General features: G+C 36.6%; 1 protein-coding gene across 2 annotated transcripts; it reads left to right on the top strand.

The window, feature by feature from the left end:
* Positions 1-756: 756 nt before the first annotated feature.
* Positions 757-20,083, top strand: LOC121384306 (upstream activation factor subunit spp27-like). 2 transcript variants are annotated; one of them, XM_041514628.1, is made up of 11 exons: positions 757-827; positions 948-1,038; positions 3,636-3,852; positions 7,465-7,518; positions 8,574-8,660; positions 9,261-9,303; positions 11,328-11,398; positions 13,879-13,938; positions 15,337-15,391; positions 17,329-17,438; positions 19,346-20,083. In XM_041514628.1, the coding sequence occupies exons 1-10, from the start codon at positions 782-784 to the stop codon at positions 17,403-17,405; spliced, it is 801 nt and encodes a 266-aa protein (XP_041370562.1). In that variant the 5' UTR covers positions 757-781; the 3' UTR covers positions 17,406-17,438; positions 19,346-20,083. The 2 variants fall into 2 exon arrangements, with proteins under 2 accessions (XP_041370562.1, XP_041370563.1); XM_041514629.1 differs by lacking the exon at positions 13,879-13,938.
* Positions 20,084-20,546: the final 463 nt, after the last annotated feature.

Genomic DNA, 20,546 nt, shown 5'->3' with positions numbered 1-20,546 from the left:
CGTTTTTAAACAACGAGTTGTGAGATAAATGACATCTAACGGACACGAATGTATTATTCTATTTCTTACATATCCTCAAAAAACTAATTTTAAGCAAATTTTAACATTTTTATTGACTAAAATATATTTACAACCATTTGCACTTGTAGCTGACATACGCGTCAAAGACCCATAATTGCCAGGTTAACTATACACCACAGTGTAATCGATTTCCACCGTGCTGGGGGGGGGGTGGTATTAGACGTATGACATTGGTGACCCGATCATCCCCTAGGAGCAGCCAGTTGTATGTCTTGAAATTGTTAACACACGTACGTGTGTAAACAACTATATGTTATCAAAAATAATGCATGGTGTTCTCACGGCCGCTCGTGTAGTATTCTCTGTATATAACAAATTACACTTTAACAACTAATCAGTTACATGATTTTTTAAATTTTATTTATTTATTTATTTTGTTTTGGAAGGGGTTTGGTGGAGAGAGAGAGAGAGAGAGAGAGAGAGAGAGAGAGAGAGAGAGAGAGAGAGAGAGAGAGAGAGAGAGAGAGAGAGACAGACAGACACAGACAGACAGAGAAACAGAGAGAGACAGAGTCACAGAGACAGAGACAGAAACACAGACAGACAGACAGAGATACATAGGGTGGTGGGCGCTTATCAATCGGTTATATTAAAGTTACTGAAACAGATCTATGGTGGTAAGTTTTTGTTGAGCTACATTCATCGCGCTTTACTTAAATAGTAATTTAGAGTAATCTTTCCTTAGTTAAACACTAACAACATGGCGAACAATGTGAAGACGGTTGAACTGAGAGAAAGTATACAACGTACGTTTAGTTTTCATGATGTTGTCGTTTTGGTTTCTCCAAGCAGTAGAGAGGAAGGTAACCTATGGACACGTTTCAAGGTAAAATACGTTTATCCTGTGTTTACTTTTCTGTTTTTAGAAATATTGAAAGGAGCCGATCTCGACACATTATCAGCGAAAAAAGTACGACGGAAACTCGAAGAAGAATTTGATGTCGACTTTACGGAAAGGTACTTTTTTCTCGCATATATTTGTTGTTTGTCACTGTATTTATTTATTTTAATGAAGCGCCCCACCGCCTCGAAAATGTAAGAAAACGCCCTTGTTTGTTTACATGTGCATGCCATTGTGGATGAAAGCCACGTGATAAATGTCCTTGTTCATAGAGGCCCATATAGGGTTCTAATAACAAGGCTTTAGATCTCACTAACGTGGGCACAACATGTCTTTTGTCAGTTCCGAGAACTCTGCGATCTTGTTAGTGTTAACAGCTGGTAAAGATGTTGCAGATCTATATTCAGAAATGCTTTTCAAGTTATTTCCATCTAATGACAACTAAAGATTTCAGTGGTTTTGAGGTTAGCATATTTGTACTCAGTTTGGGCTTGTTTATAATTTTGGCAGGGCTAGCTCTGGCACAATCTAATTAAAATTAGCTCCACTATTACACATGGATCTAACACCAGCCAGTTGGAGCTCATGTCCACCAATCAAAACCTTACTTGCAGAATCATGCCAGTGATTTAAAACTAACAACACTGCGTAGTCCCCAATGTCCAGGTAACATTTCATCTGTAAATAATAATTTAAATATTGACCAATCACACTTCGCCTTTTATAATGTTATTTGGGAGCATACAAATTCTAAAAATATCGGGCGAGTCTATTTTAGTGGCTGCAGTACAGCGAACCATACCAATACGTACTGGGTGGGTTATCAGTCTTCAATTTTACATTAAAAATTATTTATTTATTTATAAAAAAAAAACCAACTAAATCAGTCTTCAGTTTTACATTACAAATTATTTATTTTATAAAATAAAACATGTTTTAAGGCATTCTTAATTCACATGAAACATGTCGTATACCCTCAGGATAATTCGGAATGTTTTCAAATTATTTTTAAATCACTGGCAGGATTCTGCAAGTAAGGTTTTGATTGGTGGACATGAGCTCCAACTGGCTGGTGTTAGATCCACATGTAATTATGGAGCTAATTTTAATTATATTGTCTCTGGTACTCACCAAATTTGCCAATTGTGAATTTTTAAAGGAATTGACATTTTAAAGAAAATATCTGTTGATTTCTGCAATTTGTGAAGTTTAATAGACAATCTGGTGAAATGTTTTGCTCACCTAAAGCTAGCCCTATTTTGTGCACTACATTTATCACCTCAATAATGTTAGTACGAACGAACGAGAAAGAGATTTACGTGCACATTCAGAGTAAGCTGTTGTAGCACATGCCTATCTTGGTCACAGGGACCGGCCTAGGCCGGTTCCCTCTGTCCAGGACAGGAAAGAGTTGGGGGAGGGTTGTAGAGAGGGAACGCCTGCACTGACAAGTGCAAGGGAGCACCAGCAGTCCAATGTTGGTGACAGGTGGGGGGTATTTGGTGCTATGGAATTTTGAAAGTCCTGTAGGATTATGCCAAAGAGGAAGAGGTGCGCGTTTTACATGAAGGAAATTTGGCGCAATTTTGATGGTCGTTCTAATTGAAATAGTGAAGAGAGCCAATAGGTTTTGCTTTTAGTATTCCGAAAGTGGCTCTTTATTATGACCGTCTTGGTGCTGGAGGGTGTCTCCCTAGGTTGCCCATAGGGCCCTTAGAAAGGGCCATATCTCTTCTGATTGTGGCATGACAACCCAGGGGAGACTCAAGCAATTGTGTATGTTGGACGAGGTAGAGCCGTTGATGGAGAGCTTGATGTTGGATGCTGTTGCCGTGGAGGTGGAGTAGGTTCGTCCGTTTTGCCCAAGGTCCTGCCAGCGCCAAGGAAAGTTATATTTTGGGTTTGGGGGAAGGGGCTGGTATTCTTTTGTCCAGTCCCTTCTGGGTGAAGTGCAGTGGTGTACTCGGAGCCGGTTTCTTTTGTCCGACTCCTTATTGGAGTACGTGCTGGGCCATTATTTTGGTTTTATGTATGGACGGGTGCATTGTTATCATTAGTCAATGCACCCTTTGGTATGTTGAGAATGTTTGTGTTTGCCTATATTTTATGTTATGGTTGTTCCTACTGTATTGAGTCCTTACTCTATGTTTCCAACGGCTGATCAAAGCCACCCATCCCCCCCTCTCCCTGAATTGCATAGTGAATGCAAGGAGGTGGGTGGTTATTAGTTATTCTAGCTATCTAATTTGAAGGGGATTTCCCTTATAGTATGAGTGTAGTTTAAAAAAGCATAGTGCTTTGCATATGATAATTTTTGGTAGTAGGTACAATTCATTCACAACATTCACACAAGTCGGTAGGTATGCCTCCCAGTCCCATCAATGTTAGTGCAATCTAAAGCCCTAAATAATAATTTCAGACTCCCTGGTGTTAAAGTAACAACTGGGATTTAAAATCTACTAGTGCAACCCATTATATGTCATTGTTCTAAGACTGCAATGAGACTTCGTAATTTATTGAATTAGATAATGTTAGTGGCATCTCATTCTATGAGGCTAATTAATATTGGCTTGAATATGAAAATAAATGTGTGGGTTTTTTTTGGTGTGTGTGGGGGAGGGAGGGGGGTTCTCATTTTTGTAGGTTGTTAAGTCTTAAAAGGAACTGCACTTTTAAAAATTATAATTGCTTATTTAAACAAAATGTATTTCAGGAAGGAAGAAATTGACAAGCTTGTTATGAAATGTATCACAGAATCTAGTCAACAGGAGGATGCAACTGACACCAGCATGGAGTCATCACCTGCAAAAAGAAAGCAAACATCAAACAATAAAACAAATGGTAAAAAAGAACCCGTTCGAAATGGCAGCCGCAGTGAGGATTCAGATCACCAGAGCTCAGGATCGGATGTCTCATTATCGGAAGATGAGGTGACTTTCGTTGAAATTTCAGCTTAAACTTCCAAGTTTGACATCATTATAACACCAAATGACTCATTTATGACTGAAGATATGCAATATGTGACAGGAAGGAAGGAATGTTTTGTTTAATGTTGCACTCAACACATTTTTAATGATGGTTATATGATGTCCGACATATAGTTATGGATTACACAAATAATGAGAGAGGAAACCTGCTACCTCCATGCAGTGGGCTACTCTTACTAATTAGTAGCCAGTGATCTTTTATATGCAGCATCCCACAGATAGGATAGTACATACAATGGAAAAATATAGTGGGTTTCCTCTCTAAGACTATATGTCAAAGTTCATGATAATTGATAAATCGGTGTGCTCTAGTGGTGTTGTTAAACAAAACAAACTTTTTTGTTACCAGTTGTGGATCACTGGTTGGAACAGGAAATAGCTCAGTGGGTCCACTGACAGGGTTTCTGCCAGAGGGTAAAACGGGTATGGCGCCATACCCAAATTTTTTGCAGGTTTTATTTTTTTAAGTTAACCTTTTGACAAAATTAATGACTCTTATCATTACTGTATGATTTTCTTAACCCTAATCCAAAACTTAAGCCAATTTCTTTCAGGCAGAGATCCACCATACCTCTGTTAACTGGTTGCATTCAGTTCCATAGCGCCATACCCGGGGATCAATATTTGACCCAATTTAGTGCACATCAGGCAATCGCTTTACCACTGCGCGCCGTGTGCAATAAATGTACTTATTATATACATAGCAATGAAATATATAGATCTACGGAAATCATAAAAGTCATATCTGGTGAAAAGTCATATTTTCACTGTATTTTAGCTACAGTAAAAATATAGAAGTCGTATTTACTTTTTTGTAAAAGTGCATGATTAAATTATCTCCCTTCGTCTCGGTTCTTCGTATTTAAATTTGATGATTACCAATGCATGTGATCGTATTTGAAAAATAAAAAACGTAATTTAAAAAACTGTACCTATAAAAAGGGATACGAAGTGCAATTACGATAAAATATCTAAAACAAATTGAATACGAAGCTCAATAATGATGACACATTGTAGTGTCATCGAGCGTAAGTGTAAGAATTTAACGGCATTCAACTCGTTTTGTTTTGGTGGGAGTTTTTAGAGGATCACTTTGTCAGGTATATTTGCACTGCAGTATTGTCAAATAAATGTTAATAAAGATACAATTTAATCAAATTTCTTTTTAAAAGTCTATGATAAAGTAAATTTTTTGGCAAAGTTCCATAGGAAGAAATATATCATGACGTTACGTATTTTCGATAGGATAAGTGAAAGATACTACCAAAAAGCAAAAGATATTGTCAAAAATTAGGAAATATGTATATAATAAATAGACCATTTCATGGTATTTTTCCGAATACGATGTTTATGTCAACGAGTGATGTGTGAAAACCATATTTTCACTCATTGCTTTGCAATTCGTTGACATAAACATCGTATTCGAAAACCCCCATGAAATAGCCTCTATATATTGATGTAGTTTGTGATGGTGTTAACAACAGGGTTTTATTACTTACTTGGGCTGGGACCTAGCCCAGTAATAAAGCGCTCGCTTGATGTGCGTTCTGTGTAGGATCGATCCCCATCGGTGGACCCATTGGACTATTTCTCGTTCCAGCCAGTGCACCACAACTGGTGTAACAAAGGTCGTGGTATGTACTATCCTGTCTGTGGGGTGGTGCATATAAAAGATCCCTTGCTGCTAATTGAAAAGAGTAGCCCATTAAGTGGCGACAGCAGGTTTCCTTTATCTATATCTGTGTGGTCCTTAACCATATGTGTGATGCCATATAACCATAAATAAAATGTGTTGAGTGCGTCGTTGAATTAACACATTTCTTTCTTTTATTACTTACTCTGCTAGACTAATATTAGGTACGATTCCTCAGATTCTGTTCACATACATGTAGTATTCTATCAGGGCTTCTAGAATTTTTATAAAATCCACTAGCTATGGGATCAGTGGTTTTTAAAATTTACTAGTCATGATTAAAATTTCTCTAGCCCAATTTTACTTTAAGTTAATACAATTTTACTAAATAGTAATAATCGGATATGTCACCTAAAGAGGGAGATAGAGGTTTAAAAATACAATTTTACTAAATAATAGTAATGATCGAATATGTCACCTAAAAAGACAGATGGATCTTAAAAGCACTAACATTGGCGTGTGGAGGTGGGGGCGTGTGACGGAACATGCTCTTATCTTTTCGCCTATGGCGATGTTAATTGTTTTAGAGGGCCGTGTGCAGCTTGGTTACGTAATACCCCCGCGCGACCATACCCCCTAATACACACCCAGACCAGGTGTGGAGGCCATGTGGCCAGTAGTTACGTAATACCTCCGGTAGTGCGGTTTTACGACCGTGGATTCTGGCGAACTAGGTGACAGTAAGTCTGGCCATCTAAGTAGAAATACCATCCCTGGGAGTTGTGGAACTATCACATGATAGGTGAGGTACCGTGTTGTGCCTCCAGGCGATATTCGCTGTCTCTGAGATTTTTGAATAAATAGATAGGATTTTAGATATATCGGGGAGAAACATTGGAAGTATCCAGGGGAACGGACGTCGTCCACTGAACGATCTATATAAGTTCAGTCCTGACGTGGTAAATATATTTTTCTGCTCTGTTGTATAACCTTGATGTGATCGATGTGACTTTAAATATTTTAATACTGTATTATACCAATATTCTTTAGACAGTGTCTCCGGTAATCTGACGAAGTAAATTATAGGCTTCACTGTTGTAATATTTTATACGAGTATTTGGTAAGATAAAGCTTAGCCGGTCATCCTAGATGACCTAGGTAAACTGTAGGTTAATGTCTTTATTGTGATATGTACCGGTATTAATTCTGTATTACAAGGTTACTGAATGAGTATTTTAGGGTTAATTAAAAATTAACCAGTTAGGAATAGAGTTGTAATTCCTTTATTAATTAAGTTCCCCTGGCAGCGTTTCTCAATGATCACGTGTGTGGATTGTATCACCGTGAAGTGATTAGAATATTGTGTAAACTAGACACCTAGTGATTAACTAATTAAGTCATTAGCTCTGGGTTGTTATTACATTGTTGTTGTTAATTAACTACTGCGGCAAGTACATTTGTCAGCGTAGTGTTAATACAGATTCCAAAGTGTATTGTGTTTTGTTGTGTTTTTTTGTGAACTAAACGTGCTATATTTATATTTTTATATAAGATCTTATCTCTGATTATACCTAGAGCCGAGCCACTTGGGTATTAGACTGCCCGATACAGAGAGATCTAATAGATATAGTTAGAAGAGATATTTGGATAATCATGTTTTATTCAGTTACGGGTATTATAGGATCCCCGTGACAGGGCGGTACATTCATATTTACAAAATAGACTTAGCTGCAACATTTGACAGAATATTTCCACTAGCTGTCGGGCATGGCAATAGTAGTTATTTACTAGCCCAACATTGAATATCACTACCATAATCTAGAAGTCCTGATTATCTGTATAACAAAAGATATTTTCCTTGTGTTAGATGTATTGTTTTCTGCATAGAAATAATGTATGTATTTTTTTGGTCTTTATTTCAGAAAGAACCACAACGTAAAAAGAAAAAAGTCACTGATTCTCCAAAAGCTTCAAAGGTATTTAATCCTCATGCACTAGGTATTCATTGTTGAAAGGGATCTAGTTAGTACTGGCACACTGAGCCGTAGTGTTTAATTGAAACTGGTGGTCAGGGCCCGGTAACATACAGCACTCGTAACGCTTATGATGTCAAGACGTACACCATACATAATATCTGGTGTACATCTGACGTAAGTGTTATGAATGCTTCGTGTTACCGGGCCCAGATGTGCAGTATCATTAGCTATACAGGGGTAAAAGCTTCATTCACACATCTCGGGGTTTTTGCTTCATGAGGTGTTGCAAGCATCAAACGTAACAACATCATTTGCAGAAGCTGTGATATGAATTACCAATGTTTGTAACTGGTTAAAAAAAAATTCATTAGTTGAAGTGATAATATATATTTTTTTAATTGTTGCAAAAGTTGTTAGGTTAAAATTACTATAGGTGAGCAATTTGACTAGGTATGACAAAAACATGACAAACTTGCCGCATGTAAAACAGTTATCAAGTTCAAGCACTGCATCGATCTGTTAGTGTACCCATCCACTTCTTTCTGAAACACACACAATGTTACATCAATCTTAATGCTCATCGATAGGCATGACATTATTCTGTAGATCCCTTATTATATGGTGTATACTACCAAATGAACTCCCATAGACAACAATAGTAACATATGTGGCTAAAACTCCTACCTGCAACGTATCAATATACATAAACGCCACGGATATAAATACTACCACCTCTCACCCTTAAAGTGCAATGCTAAGAGACTTGCAAGAAGGATGCTTTGTTGTGTAGCAGAGCCTAAGAGACCTTTGTGAATTAGGCCCCTGATTACAAAATCAACAAGTGTTACAGCCAGTACTAAAACACTTGGAAAGTTTGTGAAGTAAGTCATATTTGTTTAGGCCTGTATCACTTTCCTTTTTTTTCTTTTAAACTTGCAAATGTTTTATCTGTATTTTAGAAACATTTAAACAAAAGTTAAATCCTCCCCACCCCTTATTTAAACATAAACTATTCCCTTCCTTTGTACATTAGCAGTTTTTTCTGTGTTATTCAGGATGATGCCGAACTTGCCAGGCAGCTGCAAGAGGAGGAAGATATCGGTGGGGGGAGACCACGCAGGAAGGGAACCAAGAAACCTCCGGTAAGAATCTTTCTACATAAACTTCTGTTTGTCTTGTGCTTAGTACAGCAACATGTATGACAGTTCAGTTTAAGATTTATAAAATTACTTTAAAACATGAGTTTATTTCTAGTTATGTTTACTTATTTAGACCATAATAAAATATTATTGATATTCTTAAAATATTTTTGCCTGTCTGTCTGTCCATCCATAAACTTTGTCTTTGGATCGTAGCTTTCTTATCAATTCCTATATGATCATCAAACCTTACATACAACTAAACTTGGGTTGGCGATGTGTCACCTACCATAACTAGGTCAGTGTGACCTGTTCCGGGCCATATCTTCCTTATTAATTCATACAGAATCATCAAACCTTGCATGCAAGTACAACTTGGGATGGTGGTGTGTTGTGTACCATAACTAGGTCACTGCGACCTACTTTTCATGGATGCATCATGTACATCAACAGTACTCTTATTTCAAAATGGAGGAGGTTAAATGTTATTGTTAATTTAATATTTTAGAACATAAAACCAAATAAAAATAAAATTAGCCAATACAAAATGGGGGTGGGGGCTTTTATTCCAAGTACATATTTATTTATTTATTTTTACTTTAGCCCCCAAAGAAAAAGAAAGATGATAATGAGAAGAAAAAGAAAGGTGGGTATGAAGTCCATAATTGTAGAATATTTTTACAAAAGCTAAAAAGTCCAAAATTGAGGTAACTATGTATTATACATGTATTATACTATGAAAAATTACTATGTATTATGCTATGAAAAATCACAATGTATTATACATGTATTATACTATGAAAAATCACATTGTATTATACATGTATCATACTATGAAAAATCACAATGTATTATACATGTATCATACTATGAAAAATCACAATATATTATACATGTATCGTACTATGAAAAATTACATACCTAGTGGTTATCCCAAAATGGATTAAATCTCATTATATTGTTGATTCGAACCAGTGACAGGCTTCTTGCATATCATGGAAATCTTGAAATGTCCATGAATTTTGTGATTTTAAAATCTAGGCCTGGAATGTCCTGAAAAAAACTAAATTTTATTGTGTCTTGGAAATTTAGGCCAAAAATTCAGTGGTTTATTTTTTTTTTTTTTTGCATCTTTAATTATGTTGTCCTCATAACCTGTCTACAATAATTTGTTATAAAAACATTCATTGATTGAACATTTAATGTCCTGGGGAACTTTTACAAGGTCCTGGAAATGTTCTTGAATTTTATATTTTTTTAAGTGTAAGAACCCTTCCGCTAATTGGTGGAATCCCGCTTTTTAGATTTTTTTCCCTTTCAGTCATTTTCCTTGCATTCTGCACTCGGTTACGTGCCTTTGGCATGCATGTATAATTTTCAGCTTTTTTAGAAATGTTTAAGTCACATGCCTGTGTGATATATGCATGAAGTTGTTATTAGTTTTATGGACTTAGAAGTGAAATTTTATAATGTTCTTGTTATTCCAGGGTGTAAATGTGTTTGATTCTGTATTGTCGTTGTTAAGAAATCTTTCAATGCACATTTGTTTTCCTTATTTCTTCTCATAATGTCAGAAACTGTGGATTCCAGTGTAAAGAACAGACTTTATGTTAAAAGTAAAGTAAAGTTTGTTTTATTTAATGACGCCACTAGAGCACATTGATTTTTTATCTTATCATCGGCTATTGGACGTCAAACATATGGTCATTCTGACACTGTTTTTTTAGAGGAAACCCGCTGTCGCCACATAGGCTACTCTTTTACGACAGGCAGCAAGGGATCTTTTATTTGCGCTTCCCACAGGCAGGATAGCACAAACCATGGAATTTGTTGAACCAGTTATGGATCACTGGTTGGTGCAAGTGGTTTACACCTACCCATTGAGCCTTGTGGAGCACTCACTCAGAGTTTGGAGTCAGTATCTGGATTAAAAATCCCATGCCTCGACTGGGATCCGAACCCAGTACCTACCAGCCTGTAGACCGATGGCCTAACCACGATGCCACCGAGGCCGGTCGACTTTATGTTAAATGCACATGTGTTTTTACAGGGCTAGCTCTGGATCCGCAGAAATTCGCCAAATTATATATTAAACTAACAACTTTTATAGATACCCAGTTATTTTGTAACAAAATATCAATTAATAATTGAAATTATTTTGCCAAATTATCTACTAAACTTACAGAAACCCAGTTATTTTGTAACAAAATATCAATTAATACTTGAAATTCTTTCGCCAAGTTAAAATAAAGTTTGCCATTTGTTATCAGAATTCGCAATTGGCGAATTAGGTGAGTGCCAGAGCTAGCCCTGCTTTTGGTTGGATGGTGTAATTCCATAATGACAAAGTCTTTTGGTTGGATGGTGTACTTCCATAATGACAAAGTCTTTTGGTTGGATGGTGTAATTCCATAATGACAAAGTCTTTTGGTTGGATGGTGTAATTCCATAATGACAAAGTCTTTTGGTTGGATGGTGTAATTCCATAATGACAAAGTCTTTTGGTTGGATGGTGTAATTCCATAATGACAAAGTCTTTTGGTTGGATGGTGTAATTCCATAATGACAAAGTCTTTTGGTTGGATGGTGTAATTCCATAATGACAAAGTCTGACTGTAAGGAGGTCTGACTGTATATGGTAATAATGTTTTTTGTTTTTTTGTTTTCCAGGCGGATCGAGTACTTATTCCAAACCATGCCGCTTGTCTCCGGAATTAGCAGAAGTGTTAGGAGCTGAACAGGTATCTTATCACAAATAGCAAGCATTCTGTATCTTATCACAGATAACAAGCATTCTGTATCTTATCACAGATAGCAAGCATTCTGTATCTTATCACAGATACCAAGCATTCTGTATCTTATCACAGATAGCAAGCATTCTGTATCTTATCACAGATAGCAAGCATTCCGTATCTTATCACAGATAGCAAGCATTCCGTATCTTATCACAGATAGCAAGCATTCCGTATCTTATCACAGATAGCAAGCATTCCGTATCTTATCACAGATAGCAAGCATTCCGTATCTTATCACAGATACCAAGCATTCCGTATCTTATCACAGATAGCAAGCATTCCGTATCTTATCACAGATACCAAGCATTCCGTATCTTATCACAGATACCAAGCATTCCGTATCTTATCACAGATACCAAGCATTCCGTATCTTATCACAGATACCAAGCATTCCGTATCTTATCACAGATACCAAGCATTCCGTATCTTATCACAGATACCAAGCATTCCGTATCTTATCACAGATACCAAGCATTCCGTATCTTATCACAGATACCAAGCATTCCGTATCTTATCACAGATAGCAAGCATTCCGTATCTTATCACAGATACCAAGCATTCCGTATCTTATCACAGATAGCAAGCATTCCGTATCTTATCACAGATAGCAAGCATTCCGTATCTTTTCACAGATAGCAAGCATTCCGTATCTTTTCACAGATAGCAAGCATTCCGTATCTTATCACAGATAGCAAGCATTCCGTATCTTATCACAGATACCAAGCATTCCGTATCTTATCACAGATACCAAGCATTCCGTATCTTATCACAGATACCAAGCATTCCGTATCTTATCACAGATACCAAGCATTCCGTATCTTATCACAGATACCAAGCATTCCGTATCTTATCACAGATACCAAGCATTCCGTATCTTATCACAGATACCAAGCATTCCGTATCTTATCACAAATACCAAGCATTCCGTATCTTATCACAAATACCAAGCATTCCGTATCTTATCACAAATACCAAGCATTCTGACAGTACTCCTAAGATAAAGGGGTCGGGACATAGCCCAGTGGTACAGCGTTCGCTCGATGTGCGGTCAGTCTAGGATCAATCCCCGTCTGGCCCCATTGGGGTATTTCTCGTTTCAGCTAGTGCACCACGACTGATGTAACAAAGGCCGTGGTATGTACTATCCTGTCTGTAGGATGGTGCATATAAAAGATCCCTTGATGCTAATCTAAAAAAGTAGCTCATGAAGTGGCAACAGCGGGTTTTCTCTCTCAATATCTGTGTAATCTGTAACCATATGTCTGACACTAGTGTTCGAGATTAACGATATCCCGGGGATACCATATATTAATTTTGGATACCAGACTTCAAGAACCCAGTATCCCACCGAGATACCATATAATGGGTTGGGTTTTTTTTTAATCCTGCGTTTTTATTTATCGTTAAACAATGAAAGTCGTCATTTACTGGTGAAGTTAAGTAACAGTATTTTTGAGCTCATACCCAGTCTAATGCTATGCCGTAACAATATCTCACCCAACTCGTACCCAGTCTAATGCTACACTGGAGCAATAGCGGTGTAGCAATAGACTGGGAACCGCTAAGTCGCTATTGTTTTTGTTGGATGTTTCCTCCCTTCAAATTTTATTTGAGATATTGATTTCACATCTGCAGAAAATTGATCTAGATAGGTTTATCATTAATAATGTCAGAAACACTTATAAATTACTGCTAAATATTAATTTATGTTAATATTATTCAAAAATAGATTCCGTTTGATTGCAAATTTCACAAATTCCGCGATTGCGGCGTTGCAATAGACTGGAAACGAGAACAGTGTTGCCCAAATTTGTTACAATGTTATTTATGAATTATATTTAAGTGGAATACTAAATTCTCAGGTGGGATACCAGATTTTGAAATGTTAGTATCCAACTGGGATACTGCCCAAAATTTTTAATCTCGAACACTGGACACCATATAACTAGAAATAAAATGTGTTGAATGCCTCATTGCATCAAACATTTCTTACCTGGACAAATGAATGAATGAATGTTTAATGACACCCCAGCACGAAACACATTGACAAAATCAGAATGCAAGATTTTGCTGTTAATTTTCAGAAGGCATTAGTCTTTGTGTTTACTTCTATGTTATGATGTTGTTTTTTTAGTTCTGTTTCTCACAAAGTCCTGGATCAGAGAAATTTGGGTCATACATGTATTTGTATCAGTGGTTGTTATCTTTAAGCATGTCAGAATTTTTTTTATAATTATAACTTTGTTTACAAATATATTAATGTACCAGACTAACCAAACCAGTTGATTACACATTTAATTAATAGAATTTCTTTCTGATATTTTTTTTCTTTTCATACATTAACCTGACCTTTGATCTGTGTTATTTTGCTTGCTTTTTTTTAATCAGAATGAAATCCTATTTATTTTTCATTTATATTTTTTCAGATGGCTAGGCATGAAATTGTTAAAAGAATGTGGGCAGTTGTTAAAGAAAGAGAATTGATGGTACGTCCACAGTTTCCAGGCATATACCATCAAACGTACTGAAATATTAAAACATCTCTTTTATGAACGGGGCAGGACGTAGCCCAGTGGTAAAGCCCTCACGTGATGCGCGGTCGGTTTGGGATCGATTCCCGTTGGTGGGCCCATTGGGCTATTTCTTATTCCAGCCAGTGCACCACGACTGGTATATCAAAGGCCATGGTGTGCTATCCTGTCTGTGGGATGGTGCATACAAAAGATCCCTTGCTGCATTAGGAAAACTATAGAGAGTTTCCTCTGATGACTACATGTCGGAATTACCCAATGTTTGACATCTAATAGCCGATGATTGATTAATCAATGCCCTCCAGTGGTGTCATTAAACAAAAAGACTTCTTTTTTTTTTAACTTTTAAGAAGAGATCTAAATAGCTGGGATAATAATTAGAATGAGGTTGGGATTTAGCTCAGTCGGTTGAGTGCTCGCTTGAGGTGCTTGCATTGCAGGATCGAACCACTTTATGGATCCATTCACCTGATTGGGTTTTTTTCACTATAAAAAGGTGCAAGAAAGGTGCATTTAAAAGATCCCTTGCTGTATTAGGAAAAATGTAGAAAGTTTCCTCTGATGTCTAGGTGTCAGAATTACCAAATGTTTGACATCCAATAGCCGATGATTAATTAATCAATGTGATCCTGTGGTGTTAAAGAAAAAAAAAAATAGAATGATAAACTTGGTACTTTTTATTATCAAGTTATGTCCCTTGGAATTGAAGTAAATATGTTGGGATTGGTGTTTGTTTCTATGTGTACATGAAGAAAAAAAGACGTTAAAAAGTGTATTAAAGGTAAAATTAGTCATTTGTAGAGTCTAGATCCTGGCAGACCATACAATAGGTGCTTGATCCATATAATTAAAAACAATTTCAGGGGTGCAGAAATGAAAAATATTTCACTAGCCCGAAGTATCAGAATTAACTCAAATTTTCTAGCCAGCCAGAATTTCTACTAGTCTGCCAGCCTATAGAACAATATATATTAGTGTTTAATAACACTATATATATACACCTTCTTCACACTAAATATATATATATTATTACAAAAACATTAAGGACACTTGTTAAGTGATCAGCATCAAGTCTGTTTTTAGAGGGTATTTCACGATTTCGAAGTCACAGACTCGTGTTTCACTGAATTGTAACTTTATCCAAATCCAGATTAACTAAACTTGGTGTTAATTTTCACGGGTTGAAGCTAGGGTCTGTCCCTTTAACCGGTTAAAACTAATGATCGATGATGAAATGCCAACTGATTCCCAACACTATAATGTACTCATTTTAGCTGTGATGCCTTTGCACTGTTATACTTGCTTCACTACTAACTAAATATAGTTAATGAATCCTTTTTTGTCTTTTCCCAGGACCCGAAGAATAAACAATACATGATCTGTGATACTCAACTTCAGAAAATATTTGGTAAGTTGAATACACTGCCTGTGTGCCTCTTTACTTCTTTTTTTTTGGGGGGGGGTGGTGGGTTAGGGTGGAACATAAGCTCACTAGTAAAGGTCTTGCCTTATGCTATTTCTTTTGTTCCAGCCAGTGCTCGACAAATGGTTTAACAAAGGCTGTGGTATGTACTATCCTGTCTGTGAGATGGTGTTTGTACATGTAAAAGATCGAAAGAGGATCCCATGGTGGCAGTGGGTTTCCTTTCTTATTATTTGTTGGCCATAATTAATTGACAGACACGATATAACAATAAGTAAAAATGTGCTGAGTGTGTTGTTGAATAAAACATTCCCTCCTTTACATAAGAATAGGATGTAACTAACGACCGCCGGTAGTAGGGGAGCATATTAGGTAGTTACAAGTGCCTCTTAACAATGCCAGAAGTAACTATTGAACACTCTCCGAAGTGGTCAGACAAAGCCGACAGCTAAAAGCTGATGGGGAATTACAGGTGTGTGGCACGGATAGCCACAAGAGATAAGCACCTGTTGCGGTTGGAGAGACCAGGACTGGGATGTGGAGGTGGACAGCAGAAAAAGTTGAAAGATAGGAGTTGCCAGGTCGGGAAGAAATGAGATGAATTGGAAGGAGTAAAAGGAAAGGGGGCAGTGGGATAAAAAAACACCTCAGACATTGGGGGCTCAATAGAGGGGTGAATAGCCATAGGATAAATTCCTTTGGATGACCTATCCAGTGGATTTTTCCTGTTCCAATCATTGCTTTGTGACTGGTATATCAGAGTGGAAATTGACTTCGTCAGGTTCATTGGTCACTTTTAACCATGCTCTTTTAAGACTGAACGGGGTGGGATGTAGCCCAGTGGTAAAGCACTCACCTGATGTGCGGTCGGTCTAGGATCAATCCTTGTCAGTCGGCCCATTGGGCTATTTCTCATTCCAGCCAGTGCACCACGACTGGTATATTAAAGGCTGTGGTGTGTGCTATACTGTCTGTGGGATGGTGCATATAAAAAATCACTTGCTACTAATGAAAAATGTAGCGGGTTTCCTCTCTATGACTGTGTCAAAATTACCATATGTTTTTGACATCCAATAGCCGATGATTAATAAATCAGTGTGCCCTAGTGGTGCAGCAAGGGATCTTTTATATGCACCATCTGACAGACAGGATAGTACATATTACAGCCTTTGTTACATCAGTTGTGGAAAACTGGCTGGAACGAGAAATAGCCTAATGGGCCCAGTGACGGAAATCGATCCTAGATCGATAGTGCATCAGGTGAGCGCGTTAAAAAAAAATGATGAATCATTATTTAGTACTTGATGTCATTTGTGATAATGTTCGGTGCATTATAACACAGTTGCAGTTGGTAAAAATCCTCACTATTCTAGTGTCCTTTATTCTTGTGACTAAAACCAATTTTAATGCAGGATTTTGAATACTTTTTATAAAATTGAAATAGCCTTTAGTGGAAGTGAAAATATACTTAATTATATCTCCTAATATTTGTCTGCAACTTGGCAAAAACAAATAAAAATTTGAAAGTTAATCATTGAAGTCTTGTTTTGAATATCAGTGTCTGTATATTGAATGTGTTTCTGGTCGTCTTAATATTTATAAGAAGCCCAAACTGGATTTTGTCTTCAAATAATTTTGTTCATAAAAAAAAATCTTTTTTAGGAAATAAAATGAAATTTAACCTAGTACAAATATTAGAACGATCAGAAACACATTTAATATACAGCAACTAATATTTTATGTAGAAAAATATATTTGATATGTAAATACAGTCAACAAAAAGTCTCTGTTAGTCAATAACATCTTAAAAATTGCAGCCTCAGGAATGTCCCTTTAATGTTTTAGGAGTACAGGGCCAAGTGTTACGGTTAACATACCAGTCAAATATATTTGTACTGTGATTTCTTTTATCTTTTATTTAGGGAAGAAGAGAGTTAGAACATTCGGTATGATGAAGTGGCTAAATAACCATATAATAAAAGACGGTGAATTGCTGTGAATGACAGTTTGGCTGCAAATCTGTGTATATATGGTAAGTGTTTACAATAAGAGAAATCAAAGGATAAAATATTTTTAAAATCATGATGCAGGGATGGCTCTGGGTCAGCAAAACATTTTGCCAAATTATCTACTAAACTTCAAAAATTGCAGAAAATCCAGTTATTTTCAAACAAAATATCAATTATTTCATAAAATTATTTCGCCATATTGAAATAAAATTAGCCAATTGATTTTGAAATTTTTCTCAAATGGCGAATTTGACGACTGCCAGAGCTAGCCCTGATGATGTATTATTAAAGTTTAGTGGGTGTGGGACTACTTTCATAATTGTTAACAGATATCAAGGCAAGATCTGCAAGATACTAAAATAAAACCCTGTCTTTTTTATATATGCTTTTCTATCAGAGGAAATGCTTGTTATAATATTTGTGGGGGGGGGGGGGGGGGGGGGTGCCCTCAATGGACTTATAATTTGTATAATCTCAAGCAGTTTCTCACATGTGGCATGTCAAAGGTCATGGTGTGAACTGTCCTAACTGGTAAAGTGGATGTAAAAGATCCCTTGCTGCTTTGTCAGTATGAGTACCCTGTGTGGCAGCAGCAGGTTTCCTCGGTCACTTTCTGTCGAAACAATCTCATGTTATTGTGGTCACTTTCTGTTGAAACAATCTCATGTTAAACACCAATTAGCCATTGTTTAATAAACAATGTGCTGAGGTGTCATTAAAATGGCAGACCATAGTTTTTAAATACTACTGTGTATTTGTTTTCATTTTAATACGTCTGGGGGTTACTGGTCATCCTGGTGTTTCTAATACAGCACAGAACAGAACAGAACTTTATTTACTCTCATGGCCCCCATTCGGTAGCATCAGAGGAACATAAATAATAATAAACATACAAATTGTCAAGCACATATAAAAAAAAAAAACGATATATACCACGATACAAACAGATTCCATCATTTTAAACACACACATGCCTCTAAGAAGTGACAGTTATGGAGACAAGCTTTAGTCTATTTTAGAGAGTATTTCCCCTGTTTCAACATCACAGACTCTTTGTTTGAGTTTATATCTATGTGTGACAGGGTTTGTAGGTTAACTACACTTAGTGTCAGTTTTTATGGGCTGAAACTAGGGTCTGTAACTTTAAATAATGTTACCCCTAGCTTGTTTTAGCATGGTGTGGCACCATGCCTCAGTTGTTTAGACCATCTTGCCTTAATCAATACCATGTTGCCCTGAGATTAAACAAGCCTTTTTCAATAATTAATTCTAAGATTGCCTTTATAAAACACTCAGAAAATGTATTACATAGAGATTATTATCTGAGCTTGTGTGTCGTACTGATTTTACGAAACGAGTATCAGGATTTTTGTATTGCGCGAGCGAATGCGAGGCTAATTCATGAATCCTGACACGAGTTTCGTAAAATCAGTACTTATTATCCATATTATTATTGTAATTTTTTTATGAATAACAAGGGCCATCTCAGAATGTTTCAACCACAACTAGAAGGAGACGACGAAATGATATCATATTTCACATGCAGTTTGAGCTAGGACTGGAGAAGCAACATCATGTTATGACGTCGCTATCCAAAATTACATCAGTACACTTGTTATTACACGTGTGTTTGTTATTACACGTGTGCTTCATATGATTATTATTAACCCGGTTATGTTGAACCATGTGGATAATAATAATTAATAAGATATCCCTATTATATATTTGGCCATTCATTTATTAAAGCAAGCATATTAATTACAATTATATTTATTTAAATTAATTTTGTTTGTCTTTGATAAAAAAAAAAAAAAAAAGTGCCATTAAAATGGTGAAAATGCCCAAGAAGTGGTTTGTTTACCATGCCTTGCCAAAATTCTTGGGAAAATGCTATTAAATTATTCTTTTCTTTCTTTTTTTCTAATTTCAGTAAAAAAAACACAAAAAACCTACTGCTCGTCTGACATCGTACTCCGACAGTTCTGTGAGTATGTTGTTTTAGTCATGTGATCATCACTGCCACGCTTCAGGTGAACTTCGTCTCCGCCAAGCAGTGATTCTCGCGGGGAAATAGTTGTTTGTTTCCATGACGACTGTATCTCATGGAGGATTGTGTACAACCACCATAGTGTCCAGTTATCCATTTTTATAATTGGAAGATTTCGAGGTTCTGTTCGTTGTTGTTTATGTTTGGTCTTCTTATCGCTAGTGCATATGACTATTATGCAGTTGAAAACTGTTGGGTTTTTTATCATGAAGAAATGGTTGATAGTTGTTACATATTAAAATATGATGATCTCTTATAGCCTGACTGTTTAAAGATTATGAGGGTAAAGAGAGTAATTAATACATATTTTAAGCATTTGGTGGCAATTTATAAGAAACAATTGTTTTTCCTTTTAAAAAAAAAAGAGAAAAGATAAAAACATTGAGTGATTAAGACTATTGGATTCTGAATGTGGATAAAAAGTGGTTGCAGCGAGTGCTATGATACTCCGACATCTTACGTTCAGATTATTGTACAAACATTTTCGACAGATTTTGTTCACGTGAGGTGAAATTGATCGACAAAGAAGATTTGTTTTTTGTTTTCTGTATGACAGAAGTCGAAGCATTTATCACTGTAAAAAGACGTATCTTATTTGAAAAATAAAAGAGCAGTCATTTTGATGAGTGTTTGTGTGATATTTGTTTTAGGTATATTTGACCTCTTTAAGCTGTGACCAGCCCCAAGTTCGGCCAGCAAACGTTTCGCAAACTATTTGATTGGTTCCTGACGTGGCCATTTGGTTTACCGTGAAGCACACAAACCAGTCTGGCGGACGTTTTTCTGCTCAGTCTGGCTGAACTCAGCACTGATATAGAAGGAAGGAAGAAAATGTTTTATTTAACGACACACTCAACACATTTTATTTACAGTTATATGGTTAAGAACCACACAGATATTGAGGAAGGAAACCCGGTGTCGCCACTTCATAGGCTACTCTTTTCGATTAGCAGCAAGGGATCTTTTATATGCACCATCCCACAGACAGGGTCGTGCATACCACATCCTTTGATATACCAGTCGTGGTGCACTGGCTTAACAAAAAATAGCCCAATGGACCCACCGACAGGGATCAATCCTAGAC

The sequence above is a fragment of the Gigantopelta aegis genome, chromosome 10, assembly GCF_016097555.1.
Source record: "Gigantopelta aegis isolate Gae_Host chromosome 10, Gae_host_genome, whole genome shotgun sequence".
NCBI classification, from domain to species: Eukaryota; Metazoa; Mollusca; class Gastropoda; order Neomphalida; family Peltospiridae; genus Gigantopelta; species Gigantopelta aegis.
Note: the sequence above shows the minus strand (reverse complement) of the source record. Positions and strands in the feature narration are given on the sequence as shown.

Coding starts and splice junctions, on each gene's coding strand:
- LOC121384306 (XM_041514628.1), top strand. CDS start 782: ATGGCGAACAATGTGAAGACGGTTGAACTGAGAGAAAGTATACAAC. Junction 3,853..7,464: donor TCTCATTATCGGAAGATGAG/GTGACTTTCGTT, acceptor TCTTTATTTCAG/AAAGAACCACAACGTAAAAA. Junction 8,661..9,260: donor AGGGAACCAAGAAACCTCCG/GTAAGAATCTTT, acceptor TTTTTACTTTAG/CCCCCAAAGAAAAAGAAAGA.